The sequence below is a fragment of the Lithobates pipiens genome, unplaced genomic scaffold (assembly GCF_037356315.1).
Source record: "Lithobates pipiens isolate NorthernLeopardFrog02 unplaced genomic scaffold, aLitPip1_a1.2 Scaffold_19, whole genome shotgun sequence".
Lineage (NCBI taxonomy): Eukaryota > Metazoa > Chordata > Amphibia > Anura > Ranidae > Lithobates > Lithobates pipiens.
The window spans coordinates 402,978,362-403,005,649 of record NW_027507764.1 but is presented as its reverse complement, the minus strand read 5'-3'; the positions used below and the strand labels follow the sequence as shown (position 1 = coordinate 403,005,649).

General features: G+C 40.5%; 1 protein-coding gene across 1 annotated transcript; it reads right to left on the bottom strand.

Annotated features, from left to right (window-relative positions):
- Window positions 1-289: 289 nt before the first annotated feature.
- On the bottom strand, window positions 290-27,257 carry CEP76 (centrosomal protein 76). The gene is made up of 12 exons (XM_077492408.1): window positions 27,121-27,257; window positions 25,420-25,575; window positions 25,053-25,134; window positions 21,056-21,280; window positions 19,441-19,626; window positions 18,736-18,833; window positions 16,865-16,993; window positions 14,097-14,285; window positions 13,624-13,790; window positions 9,725-10,058; window positions 5,080-5,297; window positions 290-588 (listed from the first exon to the last, which is right to left on the bottom strand). The coding sequence occupies exons 1-12, from the start codon at window positions 27,178-27,180 to the stop codon at window positions 450-452; spliced, it is 1,983 nt and encodes a 660-aa protein (XP_077348534.1). The 5' UTR covers window positions 27,181-27,257; the 3' UTR covers window positions 290-449.
- Between the last annotated feature and the right edge of the window lie 31 nt (window positions 27,258-27,288).

The following is a 27,288-nucleotide window of genomic DNA, read 5'->3' as shown; positions in this document are numbered from 1 at the left end:
ATCTCCCAAATGGGGCACAGATGACAAAAAATAAACCAACAGGGATTATAACCCTCCCTTACTCTATCCTATCCTACTTCTTCTACATTAATCTGTGTTAATACGTTTTGTTTTGCATGCAAGTAGGTATATAATGCAGAACATGTAGAAAAGTAGCAATATGACTTGTATTAAAACTCAAAACTAAACCCTGTGCATATCTTTACACTCACAACTAAAAGTTGTATCTATCCTAGTTTTATACTGTTACTCCACACCGATAGTATAAACCACACTTCAATGGCTGATATAAAAAAGGTGACCAAAATAATTTATTATAAAACAATCTTCTGGTGTAACAAAATAGACATTAACAATGTAATACAATATATGCATTCTAAAATTAAATTACAGTGAAATATTACAAGTGGTAGTGTTTGAGAGGATAACACTTAGTAAATAGGTTTATTTTACAAGACAGAGCGATATTTACATGCAAACATAATCCATACAGCACACGCCGATTCTGGGTATGTGAAAATTCGTGCTCGAACTGCAGTTCGCATCTGATCCCCACGACAGCCAATTATTTCTTCACAAAATGGCGAACTGTAAGCAAATATAAAAGATTAGTTCAGAGACAAAAGTCGGCGCTAGAGAGTAACAAGAACACGTCCAATTTCTATCATCCACCCATGTGAAAAATCGCAGGTGAATATACCACAAAAAAAATACACTTTAAGTCAGAAGTTGTGTCCTGTTTTTTTTTCTTCGTCCATCACATGTTATGTACCACCATGTGTCATCAACCTTCACCACTATACACTCAACAGTTCCTAAGCTTCATAAAAGAAGCAGCAGTCAACATGTGTGTGAAGAAAAACACTCAATTCCACCACTCCGCAAATATCTCCAGGCCACGGCACTTCATCTAGCCACCATGGACATTCACCAAGTCTACAATCTCTTCCATCTCAAAAATTCCTGCAGTAACGTTACTAATGCATCCCAAATTGTAAATATGTCATCTATAAATCTATACCATATTAGAACATGACACGCATATCTCGAAAAACTCATCACCCAAAAGTAGGTTTCGCTTCCACTTCCCCAGGTACAGATTGGCATAGGATGGGCCCAACATGTCCCCATGGCTACGCCCTGTACCTGGAGGTAGTGGGTGCAATTAAAACAGCATGTAAGAATAATTTCTAAAAGCTCTATGCCATCTGACTCTAGGCTCACATCTCAGGTAAAAAGGACCATTCAGTTAGTGGGCTATGGGGTCATTATATGGGGTTACCTTTGATCACACTTTAACCAATGCTTTTTAATACTTTGTCTTGGACGTATTTTTACAGCCTTTGTCATTAAGTACATTAAAACACTAGCTTGTGGTGTAAAAACACCCCCCCCCCTCCAGCTTTTTAATCCTCCCTTAGAGTGAGCCCATACTAAAGTGCGACTTTTGTCCAGGTAGTATGGCCAGTTGTCTGTAATTGAAGTCATGTTTGTTATTCTTTAGCAGGGGTCTTCAAACCTTCTAAACAAAGGGCCAGTTTACTGTCCTTCAGACTTTAGGCCAGGGTGGATATAAATCAAGAATTTAAAAAAAAAAAAAAAAAAACACTTTAAGATTTAAATAGTTTTGATTTTTATCAAATTTATTTTAATAAAATGTTTTTGGAGTAAAAATCTAAAGAGTTTTCTATTTAGAATAGATTAATAATTTAGTTTATTCAGCATGAAATAATGCTGTATATCATGCAATATTTACATTTTTGGTAAACACATTCAATGAATGCAAGCTGACATATCATGCACTACATTGATGGATTCACACAATTTCACAGCAACCACGAGATAAAACTAAATTCAGGAATATTCCTTTATCCCGTTTTGCAAATCTATGTACACTGCAAACTGTATGATTGAATCTTTTCTGATATTGCTGTTTTACTTACCTGACAGCTTAGTATTCTAAACAGGAAACCTTCATTTTGTTTGCAACGATTAAAGATTCTAACTACCAGCAAGAATAAGGCCTTACATTTAAAGAGCACCTGTCATTTCAGATCAATCATGGCAGCGCCTATTACCGGGGATCCACTCACCTGCTGCCGCCACGACCCTCACCTTGTTGTGTCACTGCCACATCACCAGCCGTCCCTATTAAACGCTTGGCGCCCATCCACCATCATATGATAGCTGGGCGGTGCGGCTCTCGTTCTGGGTGGACATCATGTGATGGCCCTCCAGAACAACCACTCTCGCATGCCCATTGAGGCATGCATTGCGACGATCGGTGGTGCCGGTGTGTCAGTCTGACACACTGCTGCACACTGCTACACCAATCTTGGTGAAGAGCCTCTGACGGAGGCTCTTTACCACGTGATCAGCCGTGTCCAATCACGGCTGATCACGATGTAAACAGGAAGAGCTGTTAATCTGCTCTCCTGATGGGGGGGGGGGGGGGACGGCTGGGGGTCTGTGCTGAATGTTTATCAGCGCACCCCCCCCTCAGATGCCCACCCAGGACCACCAGGATCACCAGGGATGCCACCACACTGGACCACCAGGTATGCCACCCTGATCACCATAGAAATGCCAATCAGTGCCCAGACAGCTGCTAATCAGTGCCCACCCCCAATGCCTGCCAGTGCCAACAGTGATGCCTATCAATGTCATCTATCAGTGCCACCCATAAGTACCCACCAGTGCAGCCTTTTAGTGCCCATTAATGCCCACCAGTGCCACCCATGAGTGCCCAGTGCTGCCTATCAATGCCCATCAGTGCCACCTCATTGGTGCCACCTTATCCATGCTCATCAGTGCCCATCAGTGAAGGAGAAAAACGTATCTGTTTACAAAATGTTATAAACAGAAACAAAAGAAAAAAAAAAAATTTCCAAATTTGGGGTCTTTTTTTTATTTGTTTAGCAAAAAATTTAACGTAGAGGTCAAATGGCACCAAAATAAAGCTCTATTTGTGGGAACAAAATAATAAAAAATTCTGTTTAGGGAAAAGTGCAGCATGACTGCCCAATTGTCATTTACAGCTACAGCTCTGAAAGCTGAAAATTGGCTTGGGCAGGAAGGGGGTGTAAGTGCCCTGTATTGAAGTAGTTAAAGTGAATGGGACTGACAGCGGGTCAGAAGTCACCGCTGCGGAACAGAGATGACAGTTGCTCTTTAAAAATTACGATTTAAATCGAGTTAATTTAAACCAACCTTTTTACTACTGATTTAAATTGTGATTTAGATCAAATTCACCCTGCTTTAGGGGGCCCGGAGTGTGGCCAGGGGAATAGAACATTTTTCTGGCATCAATGGGAGTAAACAGTGCCCTATCTTTGGTACTAGGGGGGAGGAATTTTGCCCCATTGTTGATGTCAGTGGCAGGAATTATGCTCTATTTCTGGCACCAGAGGGCAGAATAATGTCACATATCAGTGGGAAGAATGGGCCGGATAAAGGCAAGCAAAGGGCCACAGTTTGGAAACCCCTTTTCTATAGCAATGCGATGTGTAGATATACCATCTGACTATGCCCTACAGTGACTTATGGGGCTCTCTAGACATCCCTTTGAATGTACCCCCACTCCTTTGGGCAATGGTGACTTCCACAGAAGAGATTGATATGGCATGAAATGTTTTTTACATATAAGGTTGTCCAAACTTGAAACCGCATCTTTCCTATGTAAGTGTTTTTGGTATAAGAGATTGATTTATACAAAATTTATTATATTCAGAATAAATTGGGTGTGACTTTTTTTGTTCTTTTTGTATTTGTATTTAGTTAGAAAAACACTTGCAAGACAATATCCTCAAAGAAAAGCCTTGTTTGTCCTGAAAAAATAATATGTCCATTTATTTATTTTTTCTGAAGTAAAGAAAGTTATTGTTGCATAAACAGGTGGAAGGAATTTGTTTTTTCCTGGCCATCAAGATAAAATAAAAAAAATGACAAAGAATGAATACAAAGCATTCGTTTTAGTTTGTGTAATCTGTTTAACCACTGGAGATCATTGGGCTATAGCGCGGACCTGTTTTGCCGGGACTACGTCTATTGAGGGGCGCGCGTGGCGTGCTCTGTGATCAGTGAGTCTATGAGACTCGCTGATCACAGATCGGAGCAAGGGGTCGATTCCGACCCCTTTCCACGTGATCAGCTGTCAGCCAATGGCAGCTGATCATGTGACACAACAGAGCCGGTAATCAGCTATTTTTCCTCCTCGCGCTAGGAGGAAAAAAAAAAAAGCCGATCACCGGCGGCCGTGAGAGGGACTTCAATCCCAATCACGGTCAGCTCATCAGTGCCCACCTGCCCCCTGCCAGTGCCACCTAAATATGAAAAAAAAGTGCCACCCATCAGTGCCCACAGTGCCACCCATCAGTGCCCACAATCTGCCTCAACAACAGTGCTGCACCTCAGTGCCACATATCCGTGTAGTGCCCATCAGTGACGCCCATCAGTCCCCTCTATCAGTTGTACCTATCAGTGCCCATTAGTGCCACCCATCAGTGCCATCTTATCTGTGCCCATCTTATCTGTGCCCTTCAGTGCCGACTTATCTGTGCCCATCAGTACTGCCTTATCTGTGCCTATCGGTGCCACCTTATCTGTGCCTATTAGTGCCGCCTTAACTGTGCCTATCAGTGCCCACCAGTGCCGCCTCATCAGCGCATTTCAATGAAGGAGAAAAATGACCTGTTTGCAAAATTTTATAACAAACTATTAAACATGATTTTTTTTTTTTTTTTGCATCTTTTTTTGTTTGTTTAGCAAAAAATAAAACTCCCAGCTGTAATTAAATACCACCAAAAGAAAGCTCTATTTGTGGGAAAAAAATGATAAAAATTTCATTTGGTTACAGTGTTGTATGGCCGCGCAATTGTCATTCAAAGTGCATCAGCGCTGAAAGCTGAAAATTGGTCTGGGCAGGAGGGGGGTTTAAGTGCCCAGTAAGCAAGTGGTTAAATACTTATATACAGCTACTTTATTTAGATTTTATTGTATTACTTCTTTTTTTATTACAAAGCTAGTATAAAAACACAAATGAATGTATTTAATTTTCTTAGAATTAAGAAAAATTCTTACCGCATACATGTAGCAAATATCCTCCTTGCATTTCGATGCAAAAAATAAATGGGGAACCCTTTATAAGTATGACCATCAGGTACTGCTCTTCTTATAGCATCTTGAAATTCTTCATTGCCTGCTGAGATGCCTGTGCTACGCTCTATCTCATATGCTGCCAGGGCAGGTGATAACAGATAGGATAGCTGATCATCCCAAACTGTTGAGAGGCCTAGATCCTGTAGAAGAAAAGTGATGGATAAACTATAAAAGAGGCTTAAATCAATAAAAATAACAGTGGTTGCAATTGTTATCCTCTTGGTTAAGCAAAGCCAGCAGCAACTGCCTTTGCATCCCCCTAGATAAAAATAAAACAAATACTTTGCGGAGTAATGTGTACATGCTTATGAGACACTCAGACACTCTGCATTTTGAGATGCTGGAGTGCAATCATACTCTGGTAGTAAACTCTTTTCTAGTAGTTTTATCTACAAGTAAGCTTATAATAATGGTGCACGTTTAGAAGATATTTCAGTGAGCAGCAGCCGGTGATGTCATGGGCGCATGCACTATGAAGGGACAGCATACTTATGCTGTCCTTTCAGAGCTCTGTGCCATGGCTGCGACTCCTGCTCATGTGCAGGAGTGACATCGCAGCTTGGCCATTCAAGCGGAAGCAGCCCGCAAACCCAGAAGGAAGACCGGGTGAAGACGGAAGCCCTGTTAACAGTGACAGCACTTCATTGGATTGCTTTGTTTTAAGGCAAGTCTTTCATAATGTGCTAGTAGGTGATGCCTACTAGCACATTATAACAGTGCCTTGGCAGGGGGTAATACTTTTTTTTTAGTTTCTGACCTTTACTACTGTTATAATGTAAAAACGTGTCTCCTGTCTATGGGTCATAAAAGATTTTAAGTTTTAATGAATAAGAATGACAATGCTGGTCAGTTATAGATAGCTAAACCAAAATAAGTGGAATTTTGACTTGCCTGTAAATTCCATATCTTGGAGTACAGTACAGGACACGGGCAAAGTATTCAATACCCTGTGTTATAGGCTCATACCTTCAGGTTACCGGACACTGGCAAGCTTTTGGAGGACATGCTCCCTGGGTGCCTTCCCTTTAACCTCACCCCACTCCACTCCTTTAGTCCTCAAGTTTTGTAGCAAGCAATGTAGCGTAAGCAAGGAATAGAAGGGAGGGTGTCCTGTACTATAGTTCATGATATGGAATTTACAGGCAAGTCAAAATTCCTCTTCTCCCAATCATACAGTTCAGGACACAGGCAAAGCATTCAGAGAGCCTTGGATTCCCCCAGCAATGAATAGGAACTGTGGACTGCAACTAGACCAGAGATGACGAACCTTGGCACCCCAGATGTTTTGGAACTACATTTCCCATGATGCTCAACCAAACCTTGGCACCCCAGATGTTTTGGAACTACATTTCCCATGATGCTTAACTTCAATGCAGAGTGCATGAGCATTATGGGAAATGTAATTCGAAAACATCTGGGGTGCCAATGTTTGCCATTACTGAACTAGACAAATGGAACTGTGGCAATAACAAGGGTCAACAGACCCAACTTCAGAGTGCCGCTGTAAGGATGAAAGATGTATCTGCAGAAGAATCAACATCCACCTAGTAGAAAATTGAAAAAGTACGAAGAGGACCAGGTGGCAGTCTTTCACAGCTGGGAAACATAGGACTCATGCCACAATGCCCAGGATCCTTCCACCGATCTGGTGAAATGGGGGCATAAAAGCACGGGAGGAGATTTGTCTTTACGAGTGTAAGCATTAGCAATTAGCAATTTCATATCCATTTTGTAATAGTTGACTTGGAAGGAGGGTTTCCCTTACAAGGTCAAGATCATGGGACAAATAGCAAATCTGCCTGACTAATCGATGCTGTAGCTTTGGAGGTACACTCTAATGGCTTCAACTACATCCAGACAATTAAGAGAGGATTTCCTTTGGATATTGTGAAGGGCATCAAGATGGTAGGTCTATGTCCCTGCTGAGGTTAAAGACTGATACCACCTTTGGTAGAAAGCATGGTCTTGGGCATAAAACAACTTGTCTTTGAGACGTATGAGGAACAGCTTTTAACAGAAGTTGCCAACAAGTCTGATGCGATAGCAACCAAAAATGCTACTTTGCAGGTGAGGTCATCTATGCAAATATTCCCAATGGGTTCAAAGGGGGGTTTCTGCAGGGCAGAAAGAGCCAAATTGAGATGCCAAGGAAGCTAAGTGATGCAATAGGGGCTTAATGTGAAGAAAAGTATTTACAATGCAGCTTAGACCTCTCATGGAGATTCTCATTGTGGGATGTCTCTTTGATCTCAGATCTCAAGCATAGGCACACAAAAAAATAAAAATAAAAAAATTATATTCTGGAACGAAAACCTTTGCTTGGAATGTGTCCAAGACTTGACCCAAGTGTTCCAATTCCAGGTGAAGAAAAGGCTGCAGAGTAGATTGTTTTTGAAATTGATCACCCAATCGAAAGCCTGGAGCATCTGAATTGTCCCGTGGACATTTGTGGAAAGCTGGATGAAGAGGAGTCCTTCAGGAGAAGGTTGTCTAGATAGTGATCTAAAAGCTCTAAGTTCTGATAAGGCCAAGAAGAGGTAATAGGACCTTTTGTGAATAATTCAGGAGCAGGTCATAGGCCAAACGGCAGTGTGGCAAACTGTAAATGACATAAGATGGATAAATATAAACATGTAGATAGGCATCTTTGATGTTTACGGGTTGCCACATATTCCCCTTGGTTGGGGGATCTTCTGCTGTGGGAGCAAAACATTCCCTGTCATCTTTGATTAATTGGTCAAGTACCTCTACAAATATTCATCTTCCCTAAGGCTACTTTTACATTGAGGCGCTTCACAAGTGCTATAGTGCTAAAAATAGCACCTGCAAAGCTCCCCGAAAGAGCTGCTCAATTCACTCCAATGTGAAAGCCCCGATCGCTTTCACACTGGAGCGGTGCGCTTGCAGGACGGTCAAAAAAGTCCTGCAAGCCGCATCTTTGCAGCGCTATAGGAGAGGTGAATACACCACTCCTATAGCGCCCTTCCCATTGAAAAACAATGGGGCAGCAATGCAAACCTGATGGCAAAGCACCGCTGCGGCAGTTTCAACCCTTTTTCGGCCGCTACTGGGGGTTAAAAGTGCCCCGCTAGCGGGCGAATAGCGCCGCTAAAAAGATGGTAAAGCGGCGCTAAATATAGCGCCACTTTACCACTGGCGCCCGCCCGCCCCAGTGTGAAAGTAGCCTAAAAAGGCATACAAGTGAGGCACTTTCCACAGGTAGCTTCAGCTTTCCAGGCTTTCCGCCACAAGATTCTGTTCATGTGGATGGAGATTGGAGTCATTCTAGAAATTTGTCGGAGGACATGTGTTAGGGCAGTGTTTCTCAACCGGGGGTTCGGTGAGAAGTCCTCAGGCGTTCTGCCATGATTCAACATTGTGGCAGATGTATATCCGCACAATGTTTTTTCCAATTCACGCTGACAGTGAATACTATCATTGATTATCTCTCATTGGTACCCAGTGCCTTCTCTGTAGTTCTGACTCAGGGTGGAGCAGGGAGGAATGCAGAGTAATAGCTTTATGTTATGCCATAATTGTACATAATACCATTATGATCCCACCGCCTGCTACATTCAGACTGATCCAGCTGGTCATCCACTATCAGCTCCCCTCTCTGCAGTCTGCATTCAGCCGCTACCATACACAGTCTCACTTCCTACAACATTCAGGCATGTGCTCCCACTCTCAGCGTTCCTCCTGGCACCACCCATTACTGGAGCTAGAACTATAGAGTAGGCACCAGGTATCAATATGCATTGACAGTACTTGGTGTTATGTGCATTAACTACCAAACGTTGGTATCATGTGCGTATTTTTTCTGCACAGAAATACACAACATGTATGCCTTTTTCGGCACACATGCAGAGACCTATATTAGGTAAATGCATGTCTCTGTACATGGTGTGAACAAGGCAAAGTATACTATGCAAATCAAATCTGCACCATTTTCCATCAATTCTGATCCATATATGTTGTGAACAAGGCCTAACTGTTCCCGTCCCCCACAATATTTGGTCATTTTGTTCAAGTTCAGTAAGGCCTCGTTCACAGCATATGTGCAAAAAAAGGCATCCTGGGAGTGGGAGGGATTTTACTAGACAATTCTAGTCTAACAGCATAACCCAATGTACCTGAACAATAATCCTATGTCTTGTTCAATGAAGAAAGTAAGCATGCAAATTAGGCATTTAACTTGACCCTTTTCTGATCAGCTGATAAGCATAAAAAAAAAAAAAAAAAAAAAAAGCTGCTCATCTGCAGACTATGGATATCAGTGCCTGTCTGAATGAGGCCTAAATATAAAAACAGATCTCAAACTCCAACTTATCACAATAAAATAAAAAAATATAAAACATTTTCCTAAAATCATTAAGGTTTGCCTTTAGTTAGTTTAAAAATCAGTTATAGCCTTTTAAAAACTGGTATAAGAAAGAAAGATTGAGAAATGCAATAAGCTCTGCCAAACACATTTTTATGCCTGTATGACCACCAAAATAGCACTACTAAGCACACAGTTGTACACACAACAAATTCACAGAGCCATTAAAGAAATATTGGATGTTACCTTTCTGTGCTCAGACACAAGAACTCGCAGCTGCAGCTCAATTTCATTACTTTCTGTAGCAGCATCAATCAGGGAGCTGCAGAGCGGAGGGAATGGAGGAAGAGAGGTAATGGACCCTGGCGAACAAACTGATTTAATTGCCTCTGCACTCATTGGCTTCCACCTGGATTCATCATGCAGATCACATACACACAGATCAACAGAATCTGATGGCTGACAGTTGGCAAAGAAGTGCTGGTGGTTAAAGATGCAACCAATGGTTCGGTATGGATAGAGAGGCTTAGGCTGTACCACTGAAGGAGGATCATCTGGGTTGATGGGTTTATGAATGTATCTGTATGATTAGAAAACCAAGATTATAAAATGCAGATAAATGTACTGTGAAGATGAACAAAATGTAGAAGGATTGACTCACTTTAATATGAAAAAAAAATATCACGGATCACATCTATCCAAATACAGGGTTTATTGGGTACTTAGCTGAGCTAAGCTCTTACAACAACATTTGTTAGTATAGCAAGACAGGACTCTATTCACATGTAGAATTTAAAATGACTGGCTAGTTTCCAAAAGTAAAGTAGTTAAAAAGAAAACGATGACTAGAATAAATTCTTTTGAATTATTTTTCAGATCAGCTGTCTATTTAAGAGTATATAAGATTGTCATGAACTCAATTATTTTTTTAATACTTTTTTTTTTTAATTTTTATAAACAGCTTTATTACCTTACATATAGTTTATTGATCTCCTTCACTTATGTGCAGCACTTCCTCCCAACTTCCAATAATGAAGTGTGCATACTCTCTTTCCTCTATATCTCCATGGTGCCTACAAGTCCCAAGATCACTTGCACACAGAACGCTAATATTCACGTCCAATGCTGCAACAAAGTGCTACAGATAAGAGGATGGGGGTGAAGGAAAGTTGTGATTTGCCTACTTCCCAGCCCATTTGCCCATGCTGAACACATCATGGGCAAGTGGGTAGGTCACAACTTTCTTTTGTCTCTAGCCCCTCTATACCAACTGTTGGTAGTGACGTGCTGGTGGGAGGAATAGGGGTTTGGGTTAAAAGAGGAGGCTGTCTGTGCTAGACAGCAATCTGCAACCATTTGAGTTATCCTTCTTATTAAGTTTTATCGATTAAGGTCTCCATTGCACCCATGATGGAAAAAACAACAAACAAACTCATGCAACCAGGATAAGTAAGCTGCTAAATATATCATTTTTTGGGGGGTTTAAACCCTATGTGTCAGCACAGAGTGGGGATTATACAGTGCTGCCACATATATGTGTATGTTTGCTTGTGTTGGGAATGTACTTGAACTTGCATACCAGTGCAGAAACCAAGCTGTCATCGACAGCTCCTGGTCTCAAAGCAATTATCAGGAGCCAGGAGGACTGGCTTCCAATTATGTGATCACTTTGACAACACACATACGGTATCTCCATGCACAACAGTAGGAAGATTTATTTTGGGTTGTTTTTCAGAGGTGACTCATGGTAATGGCAAGAAACATACAGCGAAAAAAGAAAAAAGAAAAAAAAGTTTATATTTTGGCCTAGTCTTCCTTTCATAATAAACGTGCATTAATGCGCACATTGCTACAACGCACAAGCGTGCATTGGCCCCAAGTCTGTACTCAGAGATATATGGCGGCAACTACTGCTAACAGCAGCTGTCTCCGTCTTTAGTGCAGAGTTTCTCAACTAGGGTTCCTCCTGAGGTCGATAGGGGTTCCTTGAGTGTGGAGCAATGGTGGATTGATCTCCCATCTTCACTGATCACCAATGTAAAGGGGTCATTTTCCACTACTTCTAAATTGCCCACTAATGCTAGTGTCAACACCAAGTATGGCACATTACTACTTATTGCATTTAGAACTTTCTTTGATGTATTAATCATGCCAATGTATCGTGAGCTGTTGGCATAATTATTTTTTAGCAGGGGTTCCCCAGGAACTTGAAAATTATTTCAAGGGTTCCTCAGGGGTAAAAAAGTTGAGAAAGGCTGCTTTAGCATTTTAACCCATTCATGCCAAGTTCACACATGTGGATCTTCTTCCAAGGATCCGCATATATGTGGTCTGCATTTGTGCTGGAAGTGTGTTCCCAGCACGGAGACCAAGCTGTCACCAACATTTTCTGATCTTATAGAAACAAGACCTGGGGGGGACCGGCTCTTGAGCACATTATTGTGATTGGCTATCAGAATGATCACTAAATAAAACCCACCCAGTACTCTTTCTCCTTTGAATGCATTTTTTCCCCTAGTCGGGTATGAAAGAAAAAAATAAAAATAAATTCAATAAAAAGCTTAATCAAAGTTAGTGTCAGGGTCAAAAGTCATGATCACCATCATTAAGGCTCTGTTCACACCTAGGCGTTTTTGGGTGTTTTTTTCTGGTCTTACAATAGATACATAGAATAATATGCACTTGAGGAGTATTGACTTCAGGAGTAGGAGAATTTATTACAAGGGTGGGTCATAATAATGTTAGGAAATTCACAGAAACGTTAATGTTAGAAAATTCACAGCTAAATAATAAAATATTATATATAAATATTAAATAAAAAATGTATAATATATAAAAAAAATATACAAAATATTATATATTTTTTACTTTCTTGGGCCAAAAAAACCCTATGAAAACAAAACAGGATACCCCCATTGAAATGTATTAAAAAAAAAAAAAAAATGAAGGCCCAATTCATCCTGAATAAATACAAGGTATAATTCATTTGGATACACCAAGTAGTTGCAAAGATATGTACAGTTTACAAACATGTGCCAAAGTTGCAAAATCAGGTTTAGGCATTAAAATGTTTTTTTTACCTTCTTCACAAAGGAGTTAAAACCAACATTTCATATTCCTGATATGTGTCTGCTGTACCATGTACTGTATGAGAAAGTATCCTGTTCTCTTTGTATTGCTTCCTTTGTGTGAAATCACTGATGTTCCTACTGGTCCCTCTGCTTTCCTATTAAAAACTGACCACACTAAGCAGGATAACACACACTGTCTGTGGTCAGTTCTCTAGCTGTGTTGCGAACTCAGCCTTTTCTTCTCAAATGATCAGACTTGTCCTGACACATACCCCCTGCACAGCCTTTCACTGGGAAGCACAGTATGCTGCTGTTTCTCCTCCCCCCAGCTCTTATGCAGCCGAGAACAGAGGAAATGTGATCACCTATATCTATACACAAAATGTTTTGCCTTTCATTTCTATTTTAACACCTTCACGACCCTGCTATAGCCAAATGGCGACATATGACGTCCTTCCCTGATAATGCTCTCCGCATGCCTCACATCAGCAGAAATCTGTGATTGCTGTGTCCTTTGGATCAGAGATTGGAGTAAAGAGCCAATCACTGCGGCTCTTTACCATGTGACCAGTTGTGTCCAATCAAAGTGTGAACAGGATTTTCCGGTTATTGGAAATCCTTTTCTCACTATGAAAGTGCATGAGGAGAGGAGAGCCGATAAGTGGCAATCCACACAGGGGACATCTACACTGATAATCAGGGCACTGATCAGTGCAGCCCTGTCAGTACCCATCTGTGGTGCCCATCAGTGCCCATCAGTGAAAGAGGAAAAATTACTTATTTACAACATTTTGAAACAGAAACTAAGAAAAGGTTTAGTCTTTTTTTTTCGTTTGTTTAGCAAAAAAATAAAAAATAAAACAGTGGCGACTAAATACCACCAAAAGAAAGCTCTGTCTCAAACTTTGTGACTGAGTAATTGTCATTCAAAGTGTGACAGCTCTGAAAGCTGAAAAATGGCTGGGCAGGAGGGGGGCGAAAGTGCCCAGTGAGCAAGTGGTTAAACTGAATTTAACTGGGTTGTTTTACAAGGTGAGGGTTTACAATCACTTTAAATAAATGTCTGAAATTTACCTTTGTCCTGTTAAACTTTCCCAGAAGGTGATCGCTCCATCTGTAGCACAAGTCATCACCCATGTGTGAGCCACTCCTTTCCCTTTGGTACCAACACACACATAAGCATCCAAACCAAAGCCGAGGAGAAGACTGCACAGGAGATTGCAATGGTCTTCACAATCGCCCTTTAAAGAGGAGATGCTACAGTTACCTAAATGGGTAAACAAAGTCCTACTCAGGGAAAACATGACTATTTTATACATATGTATTCAACAGCATAATAGATATATCAATGATACAGCACTATTTATCAAATATCTGAATGGAAAATATTCTGTTTCCCTAGTAACCAGTTTTCCTTCTATGGAAAATAAAATTACTATTAGAAGCTGATGGACCAAATTCTATTACACAACAGACCTTTCCCAAGTAGTGCGACTTTGTATCACCAATAGTCACAAAACAAAGAAACGGAAATAAAACACACTCACCTTATTTCTAGAAAGAAATGGCAACAGGGTGCACCATTGCTCTTGTTTGCTACCTCCACCAACAACTGTGGCCTTTTCATAGCCCAGAACATTTACAAAGCGTGCAGCTTGTCGAGGGGTGTCCAGAAGACGTCCAGCTCTCAGAGGGCGGACGTAGCAACAGACGGGTCGATTTACCCAGTTTTCATCCTAGGAAGAATAAAGCCAAACATGACTTTAACATTTTAGTATATTTAAAGTCAAAACAGACATGTCAAACTGAAAAAAAATCAGCTTAAAACTAATTAGAACAAGTACACAAGTACTGCATTTCTTTTATGGAAGCGTTTGGTAGTGTATTTTTACTCAGTTTAGATTCTTGCACTGGTTGAAGCTTGTACAGTAAGAAGTGCAATGAGTTTGGGGTGTCTGCTTTAGACACAGCTGTGATACACCGTTTGTCTACTGGTCCATATAAGAAGATAACAGTGTGTCAAACGGGGATGGTGGAGGTCACAGCGTATTTGGCAGTTTATATTTATATTTTATTTGCACCAGGATATAATGAGGATGCAATTTATGGACACCGTTAGTTGCAACATTATTATCATCATTATAATACAGGACTTATATAGTGCCAACGGTTCAAGCAGCGCTTTACAAAATGAGGGCAGACAGTACATTTACAATACAATTCAATACAGGCAGAATCAGAGGGCCCTGCTCGTTAGAGCTCACAATCTAAGAGTATAGTTATCTGCTATTCCCTGCTGTGATTTATGTGATATATACCTGTAGTTACTGTATATCATTTTTTTTCAGTTTGACTTGGTCTATTAATGTAGTATACTTTTTGAATAGGTTACTGCATTTGGTGTCATAGCTGTACGGGTATGCACTGTATGATTTGATGCACTACATGATTATAATTTGCACCAAGCACAGCATAATTTACAAATATAAGAAAATACTACATTGTTTGATTTCCCCAGTGAAATGAGATGAATAAATTAGGGGAAGGAATCTTCCAACGATCAGCATATAATCAGGATTCTGTATACAATAGAGCTGCACAATAAATCGTCAAGAATCGTTATCGCGATCTTGACTAAAGTGTTTCACAATTCTTTCTATGCAAAGAATTCCCTCTGCTCTTCTGAAGCCACATTAGTCAAAAGAAAGGAAGAGAAAAACTGGGCAGTCAGCCAAGAATCAAAACATTCTTTATCAGTTGAACTTAAGTATCAACATTGTAACAATTTGTCAATGGAATAGACTTAGGCCCCATGCACACGAGACGCCGATGCAAACTCTGCTGAATGCCTGTTTTAAAAAAGCAGAAACCTGCGTTTAAAAATGCGCGTTTTGGTGAGTTTTCATACCGCGTTTAGCCACGTTTTACCGTGTTTGCGTCTATAAGTGTTTGTAATGATAACATCATATAGACCCTCAACAAGCTCAGAAAGCATGTATTATTAACTATTTCTGCCATTTTAAATCAGAGTGAGCAGCAGCAGCAGCAGAGAGAGCAGTTGTATGTACACTTGCATTTGCCTCTCTTTCTGTGTTTTTTTTTGGAAATGGATCCCATATTGAATATAAGTCAGGAAATGCTCCTGATGTTGCTCTTGATGAGGCAGAAACGTCATCGCAAATTGCGTGAAAGGTCCAGAGTCAGAGCTCGTCGATATTGGACCCATCCGTTGATGGTACAGCGAATGTCCATTGGATATTTCACACACATGGTGGGGGGTTGGGGCCAACTAGACATTGGGATGCAGGTTTTTTTTCTTTGTGAAAAGAAAAGACATTGCTATGCTTTGGTCAGACTACGTGGAATCACTGATTAGATTAGAAATTGGATGAAGGGTTGTGGCAAAGAAATGGACGCATTCCTCATTGTCTAAGCTACCTAAAAAACTTGAGTTTTTTTATGGCATTGCATCAGTGAGTATATATGCTCTATGAACTATCTAAAGTAATTACGACATTTTAAACCAATTTTTTTAATATTTTTTATGGTTTACCATCATATTTCTGAGTTTTCTGGTCCAAAAATTGGGTTCCTTTAAAAACGCTTATAAACACAAACGCGGCTAAATGCGGGTGCTGCGGTTAGTCGTGTTTTGCGTCTGAAACGTGGAAAAGCAAAGTGTCTGAACCCATTTTTTTGCTTCTGGAAAAAACGAGGTTAAACGCAACTGCATAAAAACTGGAAAAAACGGGACTGTGTACATGGACACATAGGATAACATTGCATGCATCCAGGGGCAGTTGAAAAAAAGTGTCCAACTGCCTCTGAACGTGCGTTTAACAGCGTCTCGTGTGCATGGGGCCTTGGTGTGCAAGTGAAAAAAGTTTAACCACTTAAAAACACTAAACCTTTTTTTCCTGACATTTGTTGGTTTCAAGTTCAAATAATTTTTTCTTTGCTAGAAAATTACTTAGAACCCCCAAACATTATATATATTTTTTAGTAGACACACTAGATAATAAAATGGTGGTTGTTACAATATTGTATGTCACACTGTATTTGCGCAGCGGTCTTTCAAATGCAATTTTTTTGGAAAAAATTACTTTAATAAATTTAAAAAAAAAAAAAACAACCAGTAAAGATAGCCCATTTTTTTTTGTATAATGTGAAAGATTTTACATCGCGAGAATCGTGATCTTTTTATTCTAAGCAAAAAAAAATAAATTGTGATTCTCATTTTGGCTAGAATCGTGCAGCTCTAGTATATAGGAACTAGTGGAGCTTTATATTTTCTGCTGATTTAAATACCACAAACCTGCGCAAAGATCTTAACAAGCCTTGAACTGTGGGAAGATCGAATCTGTAAATATTCTCTCCACCATTGTTTTGTATATACCAAGAACAACCGTTCCTTCTCCGCTGTTTTCTGACGTTCTAACGTAAGCTGAAAAAAAGAAAAAACACGAAAAAAGCTTATAAATGAAAAAACTATTTAAAGGGCCATACAGGAAAATGAACATATTGTATATATTTGATTAATAAAAGTGTATCAAAAAGAAGGCTTCTTTTTTTCCCCACATAACAAAACAAATACCAGAGCCAAGGAAAAAAAATAAGGAAGAAGAAAAAATAAATAAAAGTGAACGACGGCTGCTGCACTTCTTTTTGTCCACAGCAACTACATAGTTTATTCCCTTCAATTTTATTTACAGCAACAGAAACCAAAAGGGACTTTCACTGGGTATCATGAGGTAAGAAAATCAATTGTGATATACTGGCAAATTTAAAAGTTGCAAAAGCAAATTTGTTTTGGCCAATGTGCCTGGATGTGCGTGTCCTCATTTGCATTATTCTTTGTAGATTGGCTAAAGCATTACTATGTATGTGTTTGGATAATAGCATATGACTGCTTAAGTTTGTGACCAGTCATCTCCACTTTTGTCTCCTTAGGGCAGTGATGGCGAACCTTGGCCCCCCAGATGTTTTGGAACTACATTTCCCCTAATGCTCATGCACTTTGCAGTGTAATTGAGCATCATGGGAAATGTAGTTCCAAAACATCTGGGGTGCCAAGGTTCGCCATCACTGCCTTAGGGAATGAAAATTATAGATCCAAGTTTCCATCAAAAGTGAAAAGAACCACAGAAAGTCATGTGCTGTTTAGTCTATTCAAGAATGCATCAGAGAGAAACCAGCGGGTACCTGGTCTTGATAAGTACTCGCTCCCACTTCCGGGTAAGATCTCTCATCGGCAATCTATGACATTTTTTTAAACCTCCCCTCCTTCTCTCCGCTGCCTTCTGGGACACACACAGGTCCCAGAAGACAGTGGGGACCATTCAGAAAGTGGAGCATGACTCACGCATGTGCAGTAGAAAACCGTCTGTGAAGCCCGAAGCCGGTTTCCCTTACTTAAAATGCTGGTGCCTGCACCCGAAGCTGATTGATGAATTGGCTTGGGGTGCCTGGACAGGTAAGTGTCCTTATATTAAAAGTCAGCAGCTACAGTATTTGTAGCTGCTGACTTATTTTTTTACAGATTGGAGCTCCTCTTTAACAAACACGTCCCAGTGATACCATCATTAATCATTAACTTGTCAATTGCAATTCTCAAACCAAGTCTTGTGTTCATACATCTCTGAGCACCACTTAATGGGATAGATGAATTCACTGTTTGCTGGTGCAATTTAAAGCCAACCATATATGAAATCGAAATTTGACAGGTTTAGCAGGGAACCGCAGAGATTCGATCCATGTATGCGCAGACTGATTGTACCCAAGTCAATCCACAGATCAGCTTGGGTATAATCAGCCTGTCAGATTTTTTTACATACGAATATTGCTGGTGGCTATAGCCGATAGCAGTAATCATTGTGTTCTGCCGGCAGGCAAGGTTTCAAACCCCCACCCCATGGTAGAAGGAAATAAATCAAATCATCTGTGGGCTGCCTAAGAGCTTCCTGTGCAATTTGTCCGATTCCAGGTCATGAACTAGCAGTGCTGGCTCAAACAGCAATCTGTTGTAGGAGATCCGACCCACATGAAGTTGAAGCTAGAAGTCAAAGTGTCACAAAAATGTGCCTGCAGTCCTTTGGCAGGTAAAACAGTTAAGCTACATTAGAATACATATTATGTTTTTAGTCATTTCCCTAAAGATTATTAGTGAGATTTATATAGAAAAAGTACCTGAGCATTGACAATCTCTGGAGATAGTGCTTCCTGTAGATGTGGATACAGCTCCAGTTTGACATTTAAAATTCCCACAGAAACTTTACACTCAGCCCCTGATGTGCAAAAATAAAAATATATAAATTTTTAATATAGGTTTTTAAAATCAAAAAAACACACAAACGGGCACCCTGGCATGCAACAGCAATTATTGACCTGGAGTCTATGTGAACAGTACTTTTACAGAAAGGTAAAATTTAAGACTAGGTTCAGATCTGAAGTGTTTTGTATGGCCACGCTTGAGTGGGCACAGCAGCCCATCTATCCCTGCACCTTTTTAAAAACGCAACCACACAGAAACTGCATGCTATTTTGGCACCAAGCAGTTCCTGGTACGGCAAACTGCACTGTTTTTCAGTGCATGGGGGTGCCATTAAGAGTTAATTGCACTGCAAGCGTTTACTAAATAATAGCACCTTTTTTAGTGTAGCTGTGGGAACATGTGTGATTTACACACATTCCCGTACCTGCACAAACCTGAAACTAGCCTAAGATAACGTATTGCATAATGTAATCTAATATATAAAAAAAAAAATATTGATTTTGTTTAAACATAGGCATATATGTAAAGACGATACATGGTGTAGTAATTATTATTTGAGATGTACAAAACATTCCGGAAGTAAGCAGCCAGGTATTCATAAATCACATAAAGAATCTTACCAACACCCTGGAGCTCCACAGCAAGATTTGTCGCTCCTCTATACACACCCAACACTGAACGCCACTCCATAAAGTGAGAGGACACAAGAGTGGTTTCTCCAGAAATGTCCGTCTTGATTAATACCATCTGTACAGGATCGCAGATTGACAGAAGCGTGGTACCATCAGCCATTCTGCTACCCTCTCCTGAAAATAAGCAATGAATATGAAGATCTATGAAGACTCAAGAAAAAGCTTTAACTAGCCATTTTAGGTACGGGCAAGGTATTATTTCAGGTCATTGCTGTCAATAATAATCAACAATAAGTGAAACAGAAGTCAGCAAATGCTTTAAAACGAAAGTTAGGTTTCTGTAAAAAAAATGTTTTTAATATACATTTATCTCCATCTATATAGAGATATATATATTTCATGTATTGAATTCTACAGCCAGAAATAATTTCAGATCTGCCATAAAATTCAGATTTGTGACAATTTTCAGTCAGCAAGGTCGAAATAAATAAACCATAACAAAGACAATTTAATGGGAAATTATAGGTAATCAAGATCACAATCACCCAATATCATTTAATTAAAAAATTGATCTGAGCTGGGACTAAAACAATTATTGGCAAGGGTTTTTTTTTACATGAACTAATCATGCTGATGTTTTCTTGTGCATATCACTCCATGTTCAACATGGGTGTGAAGTTTTTTTTTTTTCTATAGTTATATAATTTTATTTTTAAATGATTTCAAGAATTTTGGCCTTATGGGTGCATTTCTAATGGGCATCCTGAAGTTTCTAAATATCCTGTACATAGACTATCATTATTTTATACAAGTTTCAATCGTTTGTTTTTTTTTCCTCAAATCAGCACCATTTTTTTCATTTTGTATCTTCTGTAGCCCTGATGAATGGAGATTTTTTTCCCCACCCCTCAGACACACTGGCTGTTGTCATTTGCAGATTTAATAAAATACTTCCAGACATAAAAAAATGTAGTTTGGCGCTTCTCTTGGTTCAGCTTTATATACAGGGAATTCAGTATAGCACCACCACTTTTCTGGCTGTGCTGCCCTTTAAAAGGTCCTATGCCGATACGTGATATTGTGATGCTACATCCGGTTTGTATGTTGCCGTTTCCGTGTTAAAACTCAATGCAAGTTACCCTTAAAATAAAATAAAAGGTCCTATGCCAAATTCAAAAAGTCCTGTGCCCAGTTTCTGCAGCTTTATCAAAATGTGTAGCAAATTCAGGTAGTCCTTAAAGTGATTGTAAAGGATCTTTTTTTTTCTCACATATTCTAACATAAACATGCAATACTTACCTGCTCTGTGTAATTGTTTCGCACGGAGCAGTCCCGATCCTCCTCTTCCGGAGACCCCCAGCAGCGCTCCTGGCTTCTCCTGCAATCTGAGCACCCCCACCCCCCATTACCCCCCAGCAAGTATGAGGAATCCACCACATATCTGTGCAAGCTCTGGACACAGAGCATCATTCTAACAGTTTATACCTGCCAGGCTCCTACTACAACTTAGCATCAAGCTGGGGCAATGGTGTGAGAAAGGGTATGGTAAAATAGTTTCTCATCTCCAATATACTACATAACAAGTGAGAAAATAACAACAAACCTAAGCTATCGTTGTGCAGTTCTAGCAGAATTTCATCTTGAAAGTCCGGCTCACAGGCACATGGGACTGGTTTAAAGCGGAAACGTTGGTTTCTGAAGTGCAAGTGAAGCGTAAAGGTAGAGCCGACCTGACCAGGAAGAGGCTCTGCTTCCTGAAGGTGTTCTAGGAAAGCTTTTCCACCCAAGACCTGGAGATGAAGATATCTACGGGATGGGTCAATATTAGCTGGGGAAGACATCAAAAAAAACAAATGAATCGATAAAAATACGTTTTGTATGCTCTTTTACACAAACATGTGAAATATATCATACCGCATCTTAAAATGAGATTCTTAAGGAATAATACAATTTTAGAAGAAAGGGGGTCTTCTCCTAAAAATATGAATTGAGACTGTAACACTTGATTCAAAAAGCCTTACACAGATGACAGCATTTCTATCATATCACAAAATGCACTACTTAACTTGAAAAAAAAAAAAAACATGCTGACAGAAATACATAGACTCATTGCCGCCCTCTACTTTTAAAAAATATAAATGGTCTGCATGCAATACTGATCCAGTAGCTTCAAATAGCTTTTGCCGATAACCGTGCACAAAGCTGCGGATTCAGGCTTCACTTGTCAGTTGCTTTTTCCAGCTCAGGGACTCAAAGTGCTGAAGCCAGAGAGCATTTTCACAAGTATGCCAACAAAAACAGCATTAAAATTCTTAAAGAAAAAAACAAAAAAAAAAAAAAAAAAAATAACTTACCTAAAACTGCTGTTGCTAGGCAATCTTCCTAATCTGCCTCTTCCCTTTCTATTTTATGGCGCTTCCTCCTCTTCGGCGAGCGGCCCCGTTGCCTTCTGGGACATGTGTGTGTCCCAGAAAACAACGGGCCATTCACAAAGCACCGCACAACTCGCACATGAGCAGTAGGAAATGGGCAGTGAAGTCGCAGGGCTCCCCTGCCTGTTTCCTTTCATTAAGATGGAGGCGCTGGCAGCCGATCCGATGGACAAATCGGCCTCGGGCGGCCGACATCGTGGGCTTTCTGGACAGGTTGGTGCTCAATATTTGGGGGGGGGGGGGGGTTGCAAACAAACCTCCCTCTCATTACCCCACGGCCAGCAAACTCGGCGGGAAATGGACAGGAAGTTGGTGTTACCTTAGGAGATGACTAGTATCATCAAGGACGAGGGGTAGAGCTGCTGTGCCCTGAGCCCATCCTTTTTTGAGACCAATAAGAGCCTCAGGCTCTAATCATGTGTTTCCAAAAAAAAAAAAAAAAACATTGAAATCCATGCATGCAGTGCCCCACATGGAGATTAGAGGGCCGGACGCATTAATTAGGCGGGCGACGCCCCTTCATTACAGGCTGCCACTGGTTAGACCACTAACCGCCTTTAGCATCTCTGACAACAAGCTCACATCCAACATTTCCCATCGGAAAATCCGACTGAGTGTACGCGGCATTACACCTATGAGATACAATTCTGAATAAACCCCTCCGGTAATACCCAATGAAATCATTTTTAGACCAAAAAAGTCTGACTGTACCAAATCAGAATTCTGGTTGCTTACTCAAGTTTTTACTGCTGCTAAACAAAATCCAGCTCCTGGAAAAACCAACTATTCCCTCTGAGGAGCTTAAATCATGAATGAACTTACTGGATGTATGACATTTTAGAAAATGATGGCTACTTTGTATGATAACTGCAACGAAAAGTACTACAATTTCTCTGAATATCAGCCTCATTTACGCCACTATACAGCAGCTCTCAGACTGGGAGAGGGACATATAGTTCTAGAAGCCAATCATGTACATGTGCTGAGAGGGAACAAGCAGAACTTTGATCTCATTGAACTTGCTAATGAGCCTTCAATATCCAATCAGCACAGACTGCAGTTTGTTTGAACTCAAAGTCTTTAGCTAAACTGTAATGCCACTATAGTGTAGGTTAAAAATCTGGCTGTGATGTTTCGCAGGGGTGCCTGGATCACAAGAATGACTAAGCTAAACTGCAAATGCTACAAAACTGTCCCTTTTAATTTTGATGCTTGCCTGGAGTTCAATTTTAAAACCGCTTATACTCTCCTTTAACAGCTTGCCGACCGGCTCACACCGATATACATCGGCAGAAGGGCACATACATGTACTCCACCCCAAGAATTGCTTGTTAGGAATTTTTGGCGATTTACCCATATCGTCCCATGCCAAGAGACTGCTCTGCATACTCAATTTTTATGCAAAAAAAACTATTCTATTCTAATGTCCTGGAAAGGTGCACAGACCCCTCTGAAATCCCTCTGGATAAAACATATTAAAGATTCTAGTGCCGAATCGCAAAAACGATCTGTTTTTTTGCCAGACGTAAATGAGCATCTAACCATGCAGTGCCAGGGGAGCCCTGCTGCAGTAGAAGATTTTTCTTTTGTCTGGAATTCAACTTTAAAGCCATTGTATACAGCTGGCCTTTTTTTTCCCCCTTTCTTCCTGCAAGGTAAAGTCACAATGTGCTAGTATGCATACTAGCACATTATGTGACACTTTAAAACGAAGCTGTTCCAGCGCCGCGATGTCAGCACTGCAGCTGCTTCCATTTTCACACATCTTGCTTCCGAAGTTCGCAGGCTCTGCCTCTGTGACTGGCCGGAGCCACGATGCCGCTGATGAACTGCACACCTCAACTGCCTGGACAGCAAGCTGTAACCAATGGTCCTGTCACAATGACGACATGTTTTGTGCTCCTGCGCCTTGTCAAGTCATTGATCAAAATGACTTGACAAGGAGCAGGGACAAAAAACAGGATTTTTCCCGGCTTAGCGAGTGACGTCATTGCTAGAGGCCAGATAAGGACACCTTCCTCCCCTTTAGTTATGGCTTGGCACCAGTTCTTTCTCCTGGTTCCCTGGCACCTATGTGTCCCCACAATGCGGCAGATCAGCTCCACCTGGGCGCCGGGAAGTCACTATCTGGTTATCTGTTTCTTACCATTGCTGCTATCCATCCCTGTTGAGACACATCCAGGACCACTCTCAGTGGAGTGCAGGTTAGCCACTGTTTATGCCCACCTCTGGCATTCTCTAAGGGGAGAAGAGACAGATCGATCTCTTTCCCTACACAGTCCCCTCCCCCCTTCAGTTAAAACACACACTAGAGAACACAATTTACCCCTTGATCATCCCCTAGTGTTAACCCCTTCCCTGCCAGTGACATTTTTACAGTAATCAATGCATTTTTAAAGCACCGATCACTGTATAAATGACAATGGTCCCAAAAATGTGTCAAAATTGTCTGATGTGTCCGCCATAATGTCCTAGTCCTGATAAAAAAAAATGCAGATGGCCGCCATTACTACTAAAAAAAATAAAAATGGCATAAAACTATTCTCTATTTTGTAGAAGCTATAACTTTTGTGCAAACCAATCAATATACTCTTATTGCTAATTTTTTTTTTTACCAAAAATATGTAAAATAATACATATCGGCCTAAACTGAGGAAAAAAACTTTTTTTTTTTATATATTTTAGGGGGATATTTATTAGAGCAAAAAGTAAAAAATATTGAATTTTTTTCAAAATCGTCGCTCTTTTTGTGTTTATAGTGCAAAAAATAAAAACCGTACAGGTGATCAAATACCACCAAAAGAAAGCTCTATTTGTGGGAAAACAAAAAAGAAAAAGGATGTCAACTTTGCTTGGGTGCAATGTGCACGACTGCGCAATTGTCAGTTAAAGCAACGCAGTGCCGAATCATGTAAAAAGTGCTCTGGTCAGGAAGGGGGTAAAATCTTCTAGGGCTGAAGCGGTAAAGTCATGGCACGGAAATAAAGGCGGGATGTGCACACAAAATATCTGTTACTCTCTCCAGTCAGTCCAGTCGATTTAAGCAACAGCACACCGACTGGACTCATGTACACATAGGCTGTGACTAATGGTTTTGATTGTAATCATCACTGAAAAAAATTAAAAGAGGAATTAAAATGCTCTTCAGTTCAAATGATTTTGTCCTACTTTTCTTATATGTCCGTGGTCGTTTATCCACAAAAGATGTTGCTGGTTTCGGTGTTGAAGTTAGTTCTCTTGAATGACCATCCTACAAAATAAAGAAGACACAGACACTCTTATACACCAGGTGTATTGTTACTGACCCAACTGGTTAGTTACCAGCAGCAGAGAATTCTGAGGACGTGGAGTATATCACATCAGAAATACCTACCACAGTGGGCCTTATATGCTCTTCAGGAAAAGGCACAGGACACTTCAAAAGCATATTTATAGAAAAATTTTCACATATATATTATCAGCCTAACAAATTTTAAATCCTGAATGATGAATAGTGACCATGTAATATAAACCGCAGCATCTCCTTGACATTTACCTCCAAGAAACGCAGCTCTTTCATGACATCATCTACGATTCCTCTCCTCCTCAAGGCTTCCATTAGATCTTCTTCTGATATATAATGGCTTTCATGGCCAAATTCATCTCCTATTGTCTCAGCCAGGACCTCCCTGATTTTACCATGAACGTCCATCTAAATGCAGGAAAAATAACAGCGGAGAATAATAATATTATGCAGTATGCACACTTCCTATTAAACCAGGTAAAATATCCTATATATGACAAACGACATACTTACCAAAAAATAGCTATTTAAGTTAAATTAGTCAGTGAACTGTAAATGCTTGTATGGAAGTATTGGAACTATGTTAAGCAGCCCAAACATTGATATATTTTTTTTTTGTTCAACCAGTGGGTTGAAAAAACAAAAAGATCCGATTCCCACAATCACACACTTAATGGTGAAATCCTTTCTGCTGTGCTATTATATTCTCTGCCAAAGAATACAATGATCAGTGTTGCTGGCTATGGCTGGCTACACTGATTCAGGAAAAAGCCAATAGGGTGATTATACAGTACACAAGTCGATCAATAAATTGACTTGTGTACAACCAGCCTGTGCATAAAAAGATTTAGCCAGTCCCTGTTGAACTTTCAATCCATATATGGCCCGGCTTTAGTGTCAGTCACTACACTCAACTTACATTACTATGTATTCCATGCAATCCACTACAACCAGATTCCAGAGAAATCCCTACATGCGGAGTGGATATGCCTACTATTTAATCTTTCTGGATGTGTCATCAATCAGGTTCACACTTTCAAGGTGGGTTTGAATTTAAAATGCTGGATGTCTTTTCTGTATTGACATGTTATTATATCAAAAATTCTGTATGTAAGAAATGGAAAGAAGAAGTCTACAGTAGGCTATTGGGGAATATATATATAAAAAAAAAAGCTTTTCTGCCCACAGTTCAGCTAAGGCTTAAAGTGGAGTTCCGCACATTTTTGTGTTAATTAAAAGTCAGCAGCTACAAAAAGTAGGAGAGGAGTTCCGGCCCCCCACACCCAAAAATTTAAAAAAGTCAGCAACTACAAACATTGCAGCCGCAGCAAAGTGAGCTGAAAGTGGGAGCGGGTGCCTGTCAAAACCAGATAACCGCCCCCCCCCCCCCAAAAAGTTGCCAAATGTGGCACCGGGGGGGGGGCGCTGGCAAACCATCACTTAATTTTGGACAGTTTTAGATTTCTCTTCACTTGCGCTGTGTCAGACCGTGATGCACGCCTTGATATCCTGGCGACGTCATATGACATCCGGTCAGGATATCACAACCACTTTGTCAACGTCATATTGCTATATGGCAGGCGGCAAGTGGTTAAAGCAGGTGTAGGCAACCTGGGGCCCTCCAGCTGTTGTGTAACTACATTTCCCATGAGGCTTTGCAAGGCTGGCAGTTACAATTACTCCCAGAGGCATGATGGGACGTGTAGTTCTGCAACAGCTGGAGAGCCCCAGGTTGCCTACCCTTGCTTTAAGGAATGGAGCTCTTTGAGGAAACCCATGATGCTCATTCCTGACAAGAGATCCATCACCTAACATTGCTATGGTGGGACATATGAGCTGACCTTGCATTTTCCTGTAAAAATCATTGCCTGGTCACAAGTACACTAACCTTACAATGCAGGCAGTGTCATACTGGACTGTATGATATGTGAGTCTCCTGGCACTGGTACTTACCTTGTGGAACTGCTCCTGGATGATGTGTTTGAGCTCAGTGACTTTCTCAGGTGCAGCCATGGTGAAGACAGAGGTGGATAGGATGATAGGAGGATTCTGTTCATCTGCACAGAGCGGCAAAACTCCCGGGAAGGTGCCTGTCACTGCCTGCGTAATTTCTGTCAGGCA